General features: G+C 39.0%; 1 protein-coding gene across 1 annotated transcript in view; it reads right to left on the bottom strand.

The window, feature by feature from the left end:
• Abca13 (ATP binding cassette subfamily A member 13) overlaps positions 1-12,911 on the bottom strand; it is a 502,723-nt gene that overhangs the window by 463,860 nt on the left and 25,952 nt on the right. The window contains exon 3 of the mRNA XM_063273790.1: positions 11,186-11,309. Within this exon, the coding sequence (XP_063129860.1) occupies positions 11,186-11,309 (124 nt within the window). The remainder of the gene's footprint in view (positions 1-11,185; positions 11,310-12,911) is intronic.

The raw sequence follows: 12,911 nt of genomic DNA, 5'->3' as shown, positions 1-12,911 counted from the left end.
AGATAGCTGCCATGCCAGGAAAGGAGGAGAAGCCACACCTGAGAAGTGCTGGAAAGACAACATAGCCATCATGTAGGTGCTGGGGAACTCAGTCAGAAAGGGCTGCAGATGGGGCAGCCAAGGTGGAATAATAGTAGGTAATAGTAAGTAATAACTCAGGAATATCAGAGGGGAGTGTATTAGCCAAGTGGAGGTTTCAAAGTGACCCAGTCTTTATTGAGCTGTTTAAGGCATATTAAAATACAAGGCTGTGTGTTTGTGTGTGTGTGTGTGTGTGTGTGTGTCTGTATGTGTGTCTGAGTGTGTGTGTGTATGAGTGTGTGTGTGTATGAGTATGTTTGTGTGTGTGTGAGTGTGTGTGTATGAGAGTGTGTGAGTGTGTGTGTGAGTGTGTGTGTGAGTGTGAATGTGTGTGTGTGTCTGTATGTGTGTCTGAGTGTGTGAGTGTGTGTGTGTATGAGTGTGTGTGTGTCTGAGTATGTTTGTGTGTGTGTGAGTGTGTGTGTATGAGAGTGTGTGTGTATGTGAGTGTGTGTGTGAGTGTGTGTGTGAGTGTGTGTGAGTGTGTGTATGTGTCTGTATGTGTGTCTGAGTGTGTGTGTGTGTATGAGTGTGTGTGTGTCTGAGTATGTTTGTGTGTGTGTGAGTGTGTGTGTGAGAGTGTGTGTGTGTGAGTGTGTGTGTGAGTGTGAGTGTGTGTGTCTGTATGTGTGTGTGAGTGTGTGAGTGTGTGTGTATGAGTGTGTGTGTGTCTGAGTATGTTTGTGTGTGTATGAGAGTGTGTGTGTGTCTGAGTGTGTGTGTGAGTTTGTGTGTCTGAGTGTGTGTATGATTGTGTGTGTGAGTGTGTGTGTGCCTGAGTGTGTGTGTGAGTGTGTGTATGAGTGTGTGTGTGTGTGAGTGTGTGTGTGAGTGTGTGTGAGTGTGTGTGTCTGAGTGTGTGTGTGAGTGTGTGTGTGTCTGTGTGTGTGAGTGTGTGTGTGAGTGTGTGTGTGTCTGAGTGTGTGCTTGAGTGTGTGTGTGTGTCTGTGTGTGTGAGTGTGTGTGTATGAGTGTGTGTGTGTGTGTTTCAATTCGAGAACCAGAACATTGGGGTAGGTATTGAGGAACACCACTGCCACCACCAAGGTCGATTTGAGTAGCAATATTTTGGGTATAGTAACACACAGACACACACACACACACACACACACACACACACACACACACACACCCCACATAATTCAAGATTGTAATAATGAGAGAAATGAAAGAATTTCCTCTAAATTCAGGATTCAGAACTTAAAAATGGTTTTCCACTTTTTCCATGTTTACTCAATATAGTATTGGAAGTCTTGGCTAGAGTAATAAGACAAGAAAAGCAAATCAAGGGGACACAAATCAGAAAGGGAGAAGCCAAAGTATCCTTACTTGCAAATGATATATGTTGGCATTCCTTCTAAGCTCTGCCCAACAATTACCTGGCAAGAGTCAGGTAGGCCTGACTATTATTTGGTCCTTCCTCGCTCTCTCTGCTCCTTTTCTCTCTGACTTTCTGATCCCTTTCTCTCTCCCCCCATATTCCCTGCCAGCCTCTTTTCTTTCTCTCTGTCCTTCTCTGTCTCCTCTCTTTCTCCGCCTCTACTCCCTTCTTAACTCCCTTTCTCATGTCCCAAAATAAACACTATTCTGCACTACACCAGTCCTGTGGCTGGTAACCACTGAGGCACCCCTCCCACCTCACCAAACTGTGCTCTATAAAACATATCCTTGGCTTTTGTAAAAAAAAAAAAAAAAAAAAAAAAAAAAAAAAAAAAAAAAAAAAAAAAAAAAAAAACACAACAATGCAATTCTCAAAAAGACCCCACTGTTACTGTGATGAATATTTGCCAGAAAGTTGCCAGCTACAAAATTAACATACTAAATTAGTAGCGTTTCTATTTAACACTGACAAAGATACTGAGGAGGAAATAAGGTAAACAAGGCCATTTTCAGATGCCATAAAAATACCTTGCAATTACCCAAACAAAAAAAAACAAAAGAATTCTACAATGAAAACTTTAAAAAAAACTCTCGGCAGGTTTCTGCCTGTGCCTAGAATTGACCCAGTCCCACAGCTCTCTGTACTAAGATCTTGCTGGAAGACAGCCTGTCTCCAGAACTGCTTACACACAGGCTTACAGGAGAGTTAAGGCACTGTCAGAGAGAGCAAGACCAGCTAACACCAGAGATAAGCAGATGACAAGAGGCAAGGGCAAGAACCTAAGCAACAAAAGCCAAGGCCACTTGGCATCATCAGAACCCAGTTCCTCTACCACAGCAAGCCCCAGATATGCCAAGACACCAGAAAAGCAAGATTTTGATTTAAAATCACAACTCATGATGATGTCAGAGGAATTTAAGAAGGACATAAATAATTCCCTTAAAGAAATATAGAACAACACAAGTAAACAGGTAGAAGACCTTAAAGAGGAGACAAAAAATCTCTTAAAGAATTACAGGAAAACATAACCAAACAAGTGAAGGGATTGAACAAAACCACCCAACATCTAAAAATAGAAATAAAAACAATAAAGAAATCACAAAGGGAGACAACCTTAGAGATAGAAAAACTAAGAAAGATCAGGAGTCATAGATGCAAGCATCACCAACAAAATACAAGAGATAGAAGAGAGAATATCAGGGACAGAAAATACCATAGAACACATTGACATAACACTCAAAGAAAACACAAAATGCAAAAAGCTCCTAATGCAAAATATGCAGGAAATCCAGGACACAATGAAAAGAGCAAACCTAAGGATAGTAGGTATAGAAGAAAATGAGTATTCCCAACTAAAAGGGCCAGTAAATATCTTCAACAAAATTATAGAAGAAAACTTCCCTAACCTAAAGAAAGAAGTTTCCGTAAATATACAAGAAGCCTACAGACCTCCAAATAGATTGGAGCAGAAAAGAAATTCCTCCTTTCACATAATAGTCAAAACACCAAATGCACAAAACAAAGAAAGAATATTAAAAGAGTAAGGGGAAAACATCAAGCAGCATATAAAGTCAGACCTCTAAGAGTTACACCAGACTTCTCACCAGAGACTATGAAAGCGAAAAGATCCTGGGCAGATGTCATACAGACCCTAAGAGAACACAAATGTCAGTCCAGGCTACTGTATCCAGCAAAACTCTTAATCACCATAGATGGAGAAACCAAAATATTACATGACAGAACCAAATTTACAAAATATCTTTCCACAAATCCAGCCCTACAAAAAATAATAGGTAAAAAAAAACTCTAACACAAGGAAGGAAACCACTCCCTAGAAAGAGCAAAAAAGTAATCTTCTTTCAACTAATCCAAAAGAAGATAACCACACAAACATAATTCCACCTCTAACAACAGGAAAACATAACAGGAAACAACAACTGTTGGTCCCTCGACATCCCTCAATATCTCTCAACATCAGTGGACTCAATTCCCCAATAAAAAGACAGAGACTAAAAGACTGAATACATAAAGAGGACCCAACATTTTACTGCATACAGGAAATACACCTCAGTGACAAAGACAGACACTACCTCAGAGTAAAAGTCTGGAAAACAATTTTCAAGCAAATAGTCCAAAGAAACAAGCTGGAGTAGGATTTCTAATATCGAATAAAATCGACTTACAACCAAAAGTTATCAAAAAAGATAAGGAGGGACATTTAATATTCATCAAAAGAAAAATCCACCAAGACGAACTCTCAATCCTGAATATCTATGCTCCAAATGCAAGGACACCTACATTCATGAAAGGAACCTTACTAAAGCTCAAATCACACATTGAACCTCACACAATAATAGTGGGAGACTGCAACACCCCACTCTCATCAATGAACAGATGATGGAACAGAAACAAAACAGAGACACAGTGAAACTAACAGAAGTCTGAACCAAATGGATTTAACAGGTATCTATAGACCATTTCATCCTGAAACAAAAGAATATACTTTCTTCTGAACGACTCATGGTACCTTCTCCAAAATTGACCATATAATCAGTCACAAAACAGGCAGGCCTCAACAGATACAAGAAGATTGAAATTATCCCATGCATCCTATCAGATAACCATGGACTAAGAATGGTCTTCAATAAAAACAAAAATGACAGAAAGCCCACATACAAATGGAAGCTAAACCACACTCTACTTAATGATAGCTTGGTCAAGAGAGAAAGAAAGAAAGAAATTAAAAACTTTGTAGAAGTTAAAGAAAATGAAGGCACAACATACCCAAACTTATGGGTCACAATGAAAGCAGTGCTAAGAGGAAAACTCATAGCTCTGAGTGCCTCCAAGAAGAAAATAGAGAGAACATATACTAGCAGCTTGACAGCACACCTGAAAACTCTAGAACAAATAGAAGGAAATTCACCCAAGAGGAGTAGAAGGCAGGAAATAATCAAACTCAGGGCTGAAATCAACCAAGTAGAAACAAAAAGATCTGTACAAAGAATCAATAAAACCAGGAGCTAGTTCTTTGAGAAAATCAACAAGATAGATAAATCTTAGCCAGACTAACTGGACGGCACAGAGAGTGTGTAAAAATTAACAAAATCAGAAATGAAAAGGGAGAGATAAGAACATAAACTGAGGATTTAAAAAATCATCAAATCCTGCTACAAAAGCCTATCCTGAACAAAACTGGAAAATCTGAACGAAATGGACAATTTTATACACAGATACCAAGTGCCAAAGTTAAATCAGGATCAGATAGACCATCTAAACAATCCCATAACTCCTAAAGAAATTGAAGCAGTCATTAAACCCAACCAAAAAAAAGCCCAAGACCAGATGGGGTTAGTGCAGAATTCTATCAGACCTTCATAGAAGACCTCATACCAATACTGACCAAACTATTCCACAAAATAGAAACAGAAGGAACACTACCCAATTCCTTGTATGAAGCCACAATAACACTTATATCTAAACCACACAAAGACCCAACAAAGAAAGAGAACTTCAGAACAATTTCCCTTTTGAATATTGATGCAAAAATACTCAATAAAATTCTTGCAAACCAAATCCAAGAACATATCAAAATGATCATCCATCATGATCAAGAAGATTTCATCCCAGGGATACAGGGATGGTTCAATATACAGAAATCCATCAACAAAATCCACTATGTCAACAAACCATCATCTCATTAGATACTGAGAAAGCATCTGATAAAATTCAACACCCCTTCATGTTAAAATCTTAGAAAGATCAGGAATTCAAGGCCCATATCTAAACATAGTAAAAGCAATATACAGCAAACCAGTAGCCAACATCAAACTAAATGGAAAGAAATTTAAAGGAATCCCACTAAAATCAAGGATTAGACAAGGCTGCCCGCTCTCTCCCTACTTGTTCAGTATCGTACTTGAAGTCCTAGCTAGAGAAATCGGACAACAAAAGAAGGTCAAAGGGATACAAATTGGAAAGAAAGAAGTCAAAATATCAGTTTGCAGATGGTATTATAGTATACTTAAGGGACCCCAAAAATACCCCCAAGAGAACTACTAAGCCTGATAAACAACTCCAGCAAAGTGGCTGGGTATAAAATTAACTCAAATCAGTACCCTTCTTCTTCTCAAAGGACAAACAGGCTGAGAAAGAAATTAGGGAAATGACACAAATAACATAAAATACCTAGGTGTGACTCTAATCAAGCAAGTGAAAGATTTGTATGACAAGAACTTCAAGTCTCAGAAGAAAGAAATTGAAGATCTCAGAAGAAGGAAAGACCTCCTATGCTCATGGATTGGCAGGATTAATATAGTAAAAATGGCAAAAGCAATCTACAGATTCAATGCAATCCCCATCAAAATTCTAACTCAATTTTTATAGAGTTAGAAAGAGTAATTTGCAAATTCATTTGGAATAACAAAAAACCCGGGATAGTGAAAAGAACTTCTGGGGGAATCACTATTCCTGACCTTAACCAGTATTACAGAACAATAGTGATATAAACTGTATGGTATTGGTTCAGAGACAGGCAGGTAGATCAGTGGAATAGAACTGAAGACCCAGAAATGAACCCACACACCTATGGTCAGTTGATCTTTGACAAAGGGGCTAAAACTGTTCAGTGGAAAAAAGATAGCATTTTCAACAAAAGTGCTGGTTCAACGGGAAGTCAGCATGGAGAATACAAATTGACCCATTCTTATGACCCTATACAAGGCTTAAGTCCAAGTGTATCAAGGACCTCCATAAAACCAGACACACTCAAACAAATAGTAGAAAACCTGGGGAAGAACCTCACACAACATAGGCACTGGGGAAATTTTCCTGAACAAAATACCAGTGGTTTATGCTCTAAGATCAAGAATCGACAAAGGGGACCTCATAAAACTGTAAAACTTCTGTAAGGCAAAGGGTACTGTATCCAGGGTCCAGCCCATATATGTATGTATGTATGTATGTATGTATGTATGTATATATATATATATGTGTGTGTGTGTGTGTGTATGTGTGTGTGCATATATATATATATATATATATATATATATATATATATATAATGTACAGCCACCAAAACTAGATAATATTGATGAAGCCAAGAAGTACATGCTAAGAGGAACCTGATATAGCCATCTCCTGAGAGGCTCTGCCAGAGCGTGACAAATAGAAAGGTGAATGCTAGCAGCCAACCACTGAACTGAGAATGGGGTCCCCATTGAGGAATTAGAGAAAGGATTGAAGGAGATGAAGGAGCTTACAACTCCATAAGAACAATACCAGCCAACCAGAGCTCCCAGGGACAAAACAACTATCCAAAGAGTACTCATGGACAGACCCATGGCTCCAGCTGCATATGTAGCAGAAGATGACCTTGTTGGACACCAATGGGAGGAGAAGCCCTTGGTCCTGCTAAGGCTGGACACACCCCCCCCAGTGTAGGGAAATTATAGGGCAGGGAGGCAGGAATGGGGGAGTGGTCGGGGAGGGCGAACACCCTAATTGAATGGGGGGGGGGGATGGGATGCTTATGGAAGGGAAACTGGGAAAAGGAATAACATTTGAAATGTAAATAAAAAATATCCAATAATTAAAAAACCACTCTCAGAAGAAGGTAAAGAAGGCATTAAAATGTGGAAAAATCTGTCACATTCATGGATGTTGACTGCTGTGGGAGAAAAAGAATTCTTAGTCATTGTTGGTAGGAGTGTAAATTGATGTGGCCATTATGGAAACCAGTGTAGAAGTTTCTCAAAGAAAACCTCCTAAGCACAGACCCAAAACACAATGGATCTCTGTTTATTCCTGCTCTATTCAAAAAAAAAAATCAAGGAAACAGAGTAAGCCTAAATGTTCATAAACAGATGAATGGGTAAGGAAAACATGGGCCATACGCGATATAGAATTTCATTCACCTATACAGAAAAAATCAAATTATGAAATTTGTAGAATGATCTGGAAAATATACTAAAGGTGGTAACTCAAGCTCTGAAAGACAGGCGTCACACCTTCTTTATGTTTTTATTTTTAAATATCTGTGCACTTCTAGAGCAGTGAGAATGGAGAGATGCTATGAGATAAGAAAAGGTCCCACAGAGGTAGGAAGAGGCCTTTAGGGACAGGAGGATGAGAAAACACTCATAGAGCTGAAGTAGAAAGGGGAACGGTGGGTGGTGCAAGAGTTTAAATGGGGAAGGAGAGACAAAGGATACCATGGGATGGAGGAAGGTCAGTCCAAAGTAATCATGCAAGAATATGCCATAAGGAAAACTGTCACCTTGTAAGCTAATTAGAGAATAAAACAAAATATAACAAAAATGTTTTATATCAAGGCATCAGAGAATACACCCTTAGGCATTCACTGTGAGGCAGGGGGATCATGATCTGGAGTCCACCATGGGCTGCATAGCAAGACCCTGTTTCAGCATAAACAAAACAAGATCTACTGAGATAGCTTAGAGGTCAGGCGATTTGCTGCTAGGCCTAATGACCTGAGTTCAACCCTTGGTACCCACACAGTAGAAAGAAAGAATCAATTGCCCCAGATTTTCCTTTAACATCTGTATATACCATCTCTCTCTCTCTCTCTCTCTCTCTCTCTCTCTCTCTCTCTCTCTCTCTCTCTCTATCACACACACACACACACCTACACATAGAATAAGAGAGAGACAGAGACAAAGAGACAGAAACAGAGACACAGAGAAAGTGAAAGAAACAGAGAGAGTGTTAATGTTGAAATTTTAAATATTATAACAGGATGTATATTATATATCCACTCCATTAAGAACTTATTACAACCCCCACCACTCTAAAGCTTGAGTCCTTGTCCTGACTGTGTCACAACCTTCTGTATTTTGTATCTTCAACAAAATCATAGAAGAAAACTTCCCTAACCTAAAAAAAGAGATACCCATAGGCATACAAGAAGCCTACAGAACTCCAAATAGATTGGACCAGAAAAGAAACACCTCCCGTCACATAATAGTCAAAACACCAAACGCACAAAATAAAGAAAGAATATTAAAAGCAGTAAGGGAAAAAGGTCAAGTAACATATAAAGGCAGACCTATCAGAATCACACCAGACTTTTCGCCAGAAACTATGAAGGCCAGAAGATCCTGGACAGATGTCATACAGACCCTAAGAGAACACAAATGCCAGCCCAGGTTACTGTATCCTGCAAAACTCTCAATTAACATAGATGGAGAAACCAAGATATTCCATGACAAAACCAAATTTACACAATATCTTTCTACAAATCCAGCACTACAAAGGATAATAAAGGGTAAAGCCCAACATAAGGAGGCAAGCTATACCCTAGAAGAAGCAAGAAACTAATCGTCTTGGCAACAAAACAAAGAGAAGAAAAGCACACAAACATAACCTCACATCCAAATATGAATATAACAGGAAGCAATAATCACTATTCCTTAATATCTCTCAACATCAATGGCCTCAACTCCCCAATAAAAAGACATAGATTAACAAACTGGATACGCAATGAGGACCCTGCATTCTGCTGCCTACAGGAAACACACCTCAGAGACAAAGACAGACACTACCTCAGAGTGAAAGGCTGGAAAACAACTTTCCAAGCAAATGGTCAGAAGAAGCAAGCTGGAGTAGCCATTCTAATATCAAATAAAATCAATTTTCAATTAAAAGTCATCAAAAAAGATAAGGAAGGACACTTCATATTCATCAAAGGAAAAATCCACCAAGATGAACTCTCAATCCTCATCTTCGGTTGGTTTATATACAAGTGTGCAATTTCTAGGCTTGAAAGTAAAATGATGCTATCTGGTGCTGGATAGAGGAGCCTTATTTTTTATTATGGCAGCTTGCTATTTTTGTAACATGGTGATTTGGTTGAACACAATAAAGTACAGTAGTAACTGAAAAAAAAAAGATATAAAGACAACAGTCCAGATAGTCTCATATACATAGATGGTTTTCACAAACGTCAGAAATCCACAAAGTATGAGATTTAAAGTTATTTATCTTTTTTTGAGACATATCTGCTCCTAACTGTTCCCCTTTGGTGGATTTAACGAAGAATGTGAACATCTCTACCTTCAGGTGAGGAAATAATTTGTGGCTAGGCAGCCACTTGACAAAACTGCCTGTTTCATCTGCAGACTATACTGTCCAGAAAAGGACAAATTATGCAGAATATTTGACTGATAAACTCTGCCAAGACAGGGTGATTAGCCCTTCAAAATCTCCATTTCAAGAGTCTGTCAGTTGATTTTGGGCCCGAAGACTGAAGACTTGCACTCACATGTTCCTAACAGGCGACTGCACTAGTGGAGATTTGTCTCTACAACCTCTCAGTTCTGGAAGCAATGTTAAGCTTCCTATGTGTATAGATATTTGGTCGTTCTCAGATTTCTGATGGGGTTGAAGACTGATTCTAGTTTCATAGCCTATCAGGCTGTTTAACTCTGAAAATACATATTTTATTGGATAGTTATCAGATAGTGTACAAGCTAGCAAGATATAATATAGATTTTAGGCCTTTCTTAAATAATGGATAATAATGGAATGGATAACTAAATATTCTGTATAACTGATGTAGTGTGGGACTGGGTGTTAGATATATTTTATGCTTTTAATTACAAAATGATAATAGTTGTGCGCAGCTTAAAAAAAAAGAAAAGAGAAGAAAAGAAAAGAAAAGAAGCCACGCTATGGATCAGCAGTGGCAGTATTGTGTATTTATTTCTTATGGGTGCAGCAAACCATTTGGGAACAGTTTATGGAGCAGAAATTCCAAATTAACCCTTCACTCACTGTGTCATGATACAGAACCATTGCGGTCTCGCTGTCCCGCCGTGTTGTAAACTTCGATTCTTTTAATTGGATTCTTTAGGTTGTTTGTGCATTAAGGACGCATTAGGTAAAGGGAGTAAAGAGTGTGAAGGTGTCTTTAAAAAAAAAAAAGAAATGATGGAATTTTCCCGATATTTTTCAGCATCTAATGATATAATCATGTGACTTTTTGCAGTTTTTATATACTGAATTATATCAATGGATTTCCACATATTGAATCATCCCTTCATGTCTTGAATGAAATCTACTGGATTAAGATGGATGATGTATTGATGTGTTTCTGCATCCAGCTTGTGATTATTTTACTTTTTTTTAATAAATGATCCTAAGAGAAAAAAATAAATAAATAAAAATAAACAAATTACAGGAAATTGTCAAAAAAAAAAAAGAAAGAAAGAAACCAAGAAGCCAGTAAAGCCATCGAGCGTCTGAGGGGTGTTAGTGCAGAAAGGGAAGTAGTGCCTGGCTGTTCTTTCTTCTGACCACAACCTGGCACAAGACCTTAATCAACTTGTAGCACGGTAAGAACCCCTAGCAGGTAGCCCCCAAACCAGTCATTTTCCGACTACATCCAAATGAAAACCTAAGCAAGTAATTTTGAAATCAGAGCTTAACAACAGGAAATCATTAAGTGCAAATAAAATTTCCTCATCAACATTTAACGTGCTATGAGTCTTGAAACACCGTGGACATCAGTAGACGTGACTTATGTGAATCTGAACAATAAAAGAAATTTGTTTTTAACTCTGAATTCTAGGCCCCTAACACATTCTAGATCACTAAGTGTGAATTAAAAAAAATAAAGCATATGACATTATAGAAGGTGGGGAAAGGGGGCAGCATACGAAACCATCCTAGGAGTTCTAAGGAGGAAGTTTATATTTCTCATACCGAAAACGGTGATCCATGGAACTCTCAAAGCTGATGTTTCTACAGCGTGAGCCAGTGTTACAAAGAAGTCCTTGAACAAAAGGAAGAACACCCCGGCTGGGCAGATCCCGGGCTTGCAAGTAACCTGGTCATAAACACAAGAAGGGAATTAGTGCCAACAACTACTATCCAAAGTAGAGTGCTACATACCATGACCCGGGCTCCCTGTCTACCTGTATATAATAAATATGCTGAGCTTCTGTCTGGGGCAACTGCTTCTCCATCCAGGAGCTCAGCATACCAGAACCCAACCTTTCTGCATCCATGTGTTTGTCCTTTCTTTATTCCCTTGCTGTCCCAGTTAGGTCAGTCCTGGAGCCATGCAGGATACAGAAGATGGTGCCCAAACAGGGCCACAAACAGTAGACACACTGGCTATGGGGAACTCTCATTGATTAGAAAAAGGGGGAATGCTTGTATGAGAAGCACACAAATAAAGCAAAGAAAGAATCAAGGGTAACAGAGGGAATAAACGAATGGAAGGGAGAACATTTCAGCATAGGCAGCTGAGAGGAATCTAGAGATAGGCAGTTACATGCTAACAGAATCTAGAGGTAGGCAGTTATATGTTAAAAGGTGGGATCTAAAGATATCTGTATTTACAGAGAGATTCTTGTAACAGTGAAATTGAGAAATAGGTAGTTGTATGTTGGTGGTTTGGATATTTGGAATATAATGGAATGGGGTGGAGACTTCGTAAGTTCTTGGGCTGCATTATGGATTGTGCCCTTGGTTTTCAGGGAAAGAGGAAATTAATTTGGCAACTTGAGAAAATAGATACTAGGAAAAATGATGAGTGAGTGCGTGACTGAGTTTCCTCCTGTATACACTGACCAGTTCTCCCATTTTGGTGAGAATTTCTCTAACCATCTGAAGTACCTCTGGGCTCCATCCATTCATCCATTCAGCACAAGTTATAGCCCTGTAACTTAGACAGGATTTAACATGTCTCATAGGTTATGGATGCTTGAGTAGCTATAATTGGGAAATAACTGAGACCCACAATAATGATGGCATGGATGTAGCCTGATTATATTGGCACATCCTAGAAAAGTAAAAAAAAAAAAAAAAGGCTTAGGACCAAGTTATTTCTCCTGCTAATCCCACAAAAAATTATCTTTACCTAGCTGGAGCCACCGATCCTAAGCTTGCTAAGGCATTCCTTTTGCTTTTGTTGGGCATAGCAGCTGGTAGGATCCTTCTTGTGGTCTGGGGTCAAGCACTGCAGAGAAATATCCCTGCACTAACCATGAAGATTTATCCTGAACATCTAAGAAACAAGAAAGAGGGGAATGTAGGGAGCAAGTAATGTCCTGAATGAATGAGTATTGCTTGACATGGATACAGCCAGGTCAAGAAACCCGGTGACTCAGCTCCATGGAAGTAACTGACAGACAGATGGCAAAGCCTTTTGGATGTGGATATTGAAAGGCTCCACCAGAGCTGTCCCCCTGGAGGTTTATGGTACAGAGACTACGTCCCTACGGACCCTCTTCCATTGTGATTAGCTACACCTGCTTCCTTGTTCAGGTGTTACTAATAACCACACCCCCTAATTATATGTATGTGATAACCCTGTCTACAACATTTGGCTGTGTTTTAGAACCTTGCCTTCTGAACATCTGTATGCAATAAACTACATCCCTATTCTACTGCACGTAATGAAACGCTGTACTTTGAGCATGAT

The sequence above is a fragment of the Rattus norvegicus genome, chromosome 14 (assembly GCF_036323735.1).
Source record: "Rattus norvegicus strain BN/NHsdMcwi chromosome 14, GRCr8, whole genome shotgun sequence".
Classification (NCBI taxonomy): Eukaryota; Metazoa; Chordata; class Mammalia; order Rodentia; family Muridae; genus Rattus; species Rattus norvegicus.
Note: the sequence above shows the minus strand (reverse complement) of the source record. Positions and strands in the feature narration are given on the sequence as shown.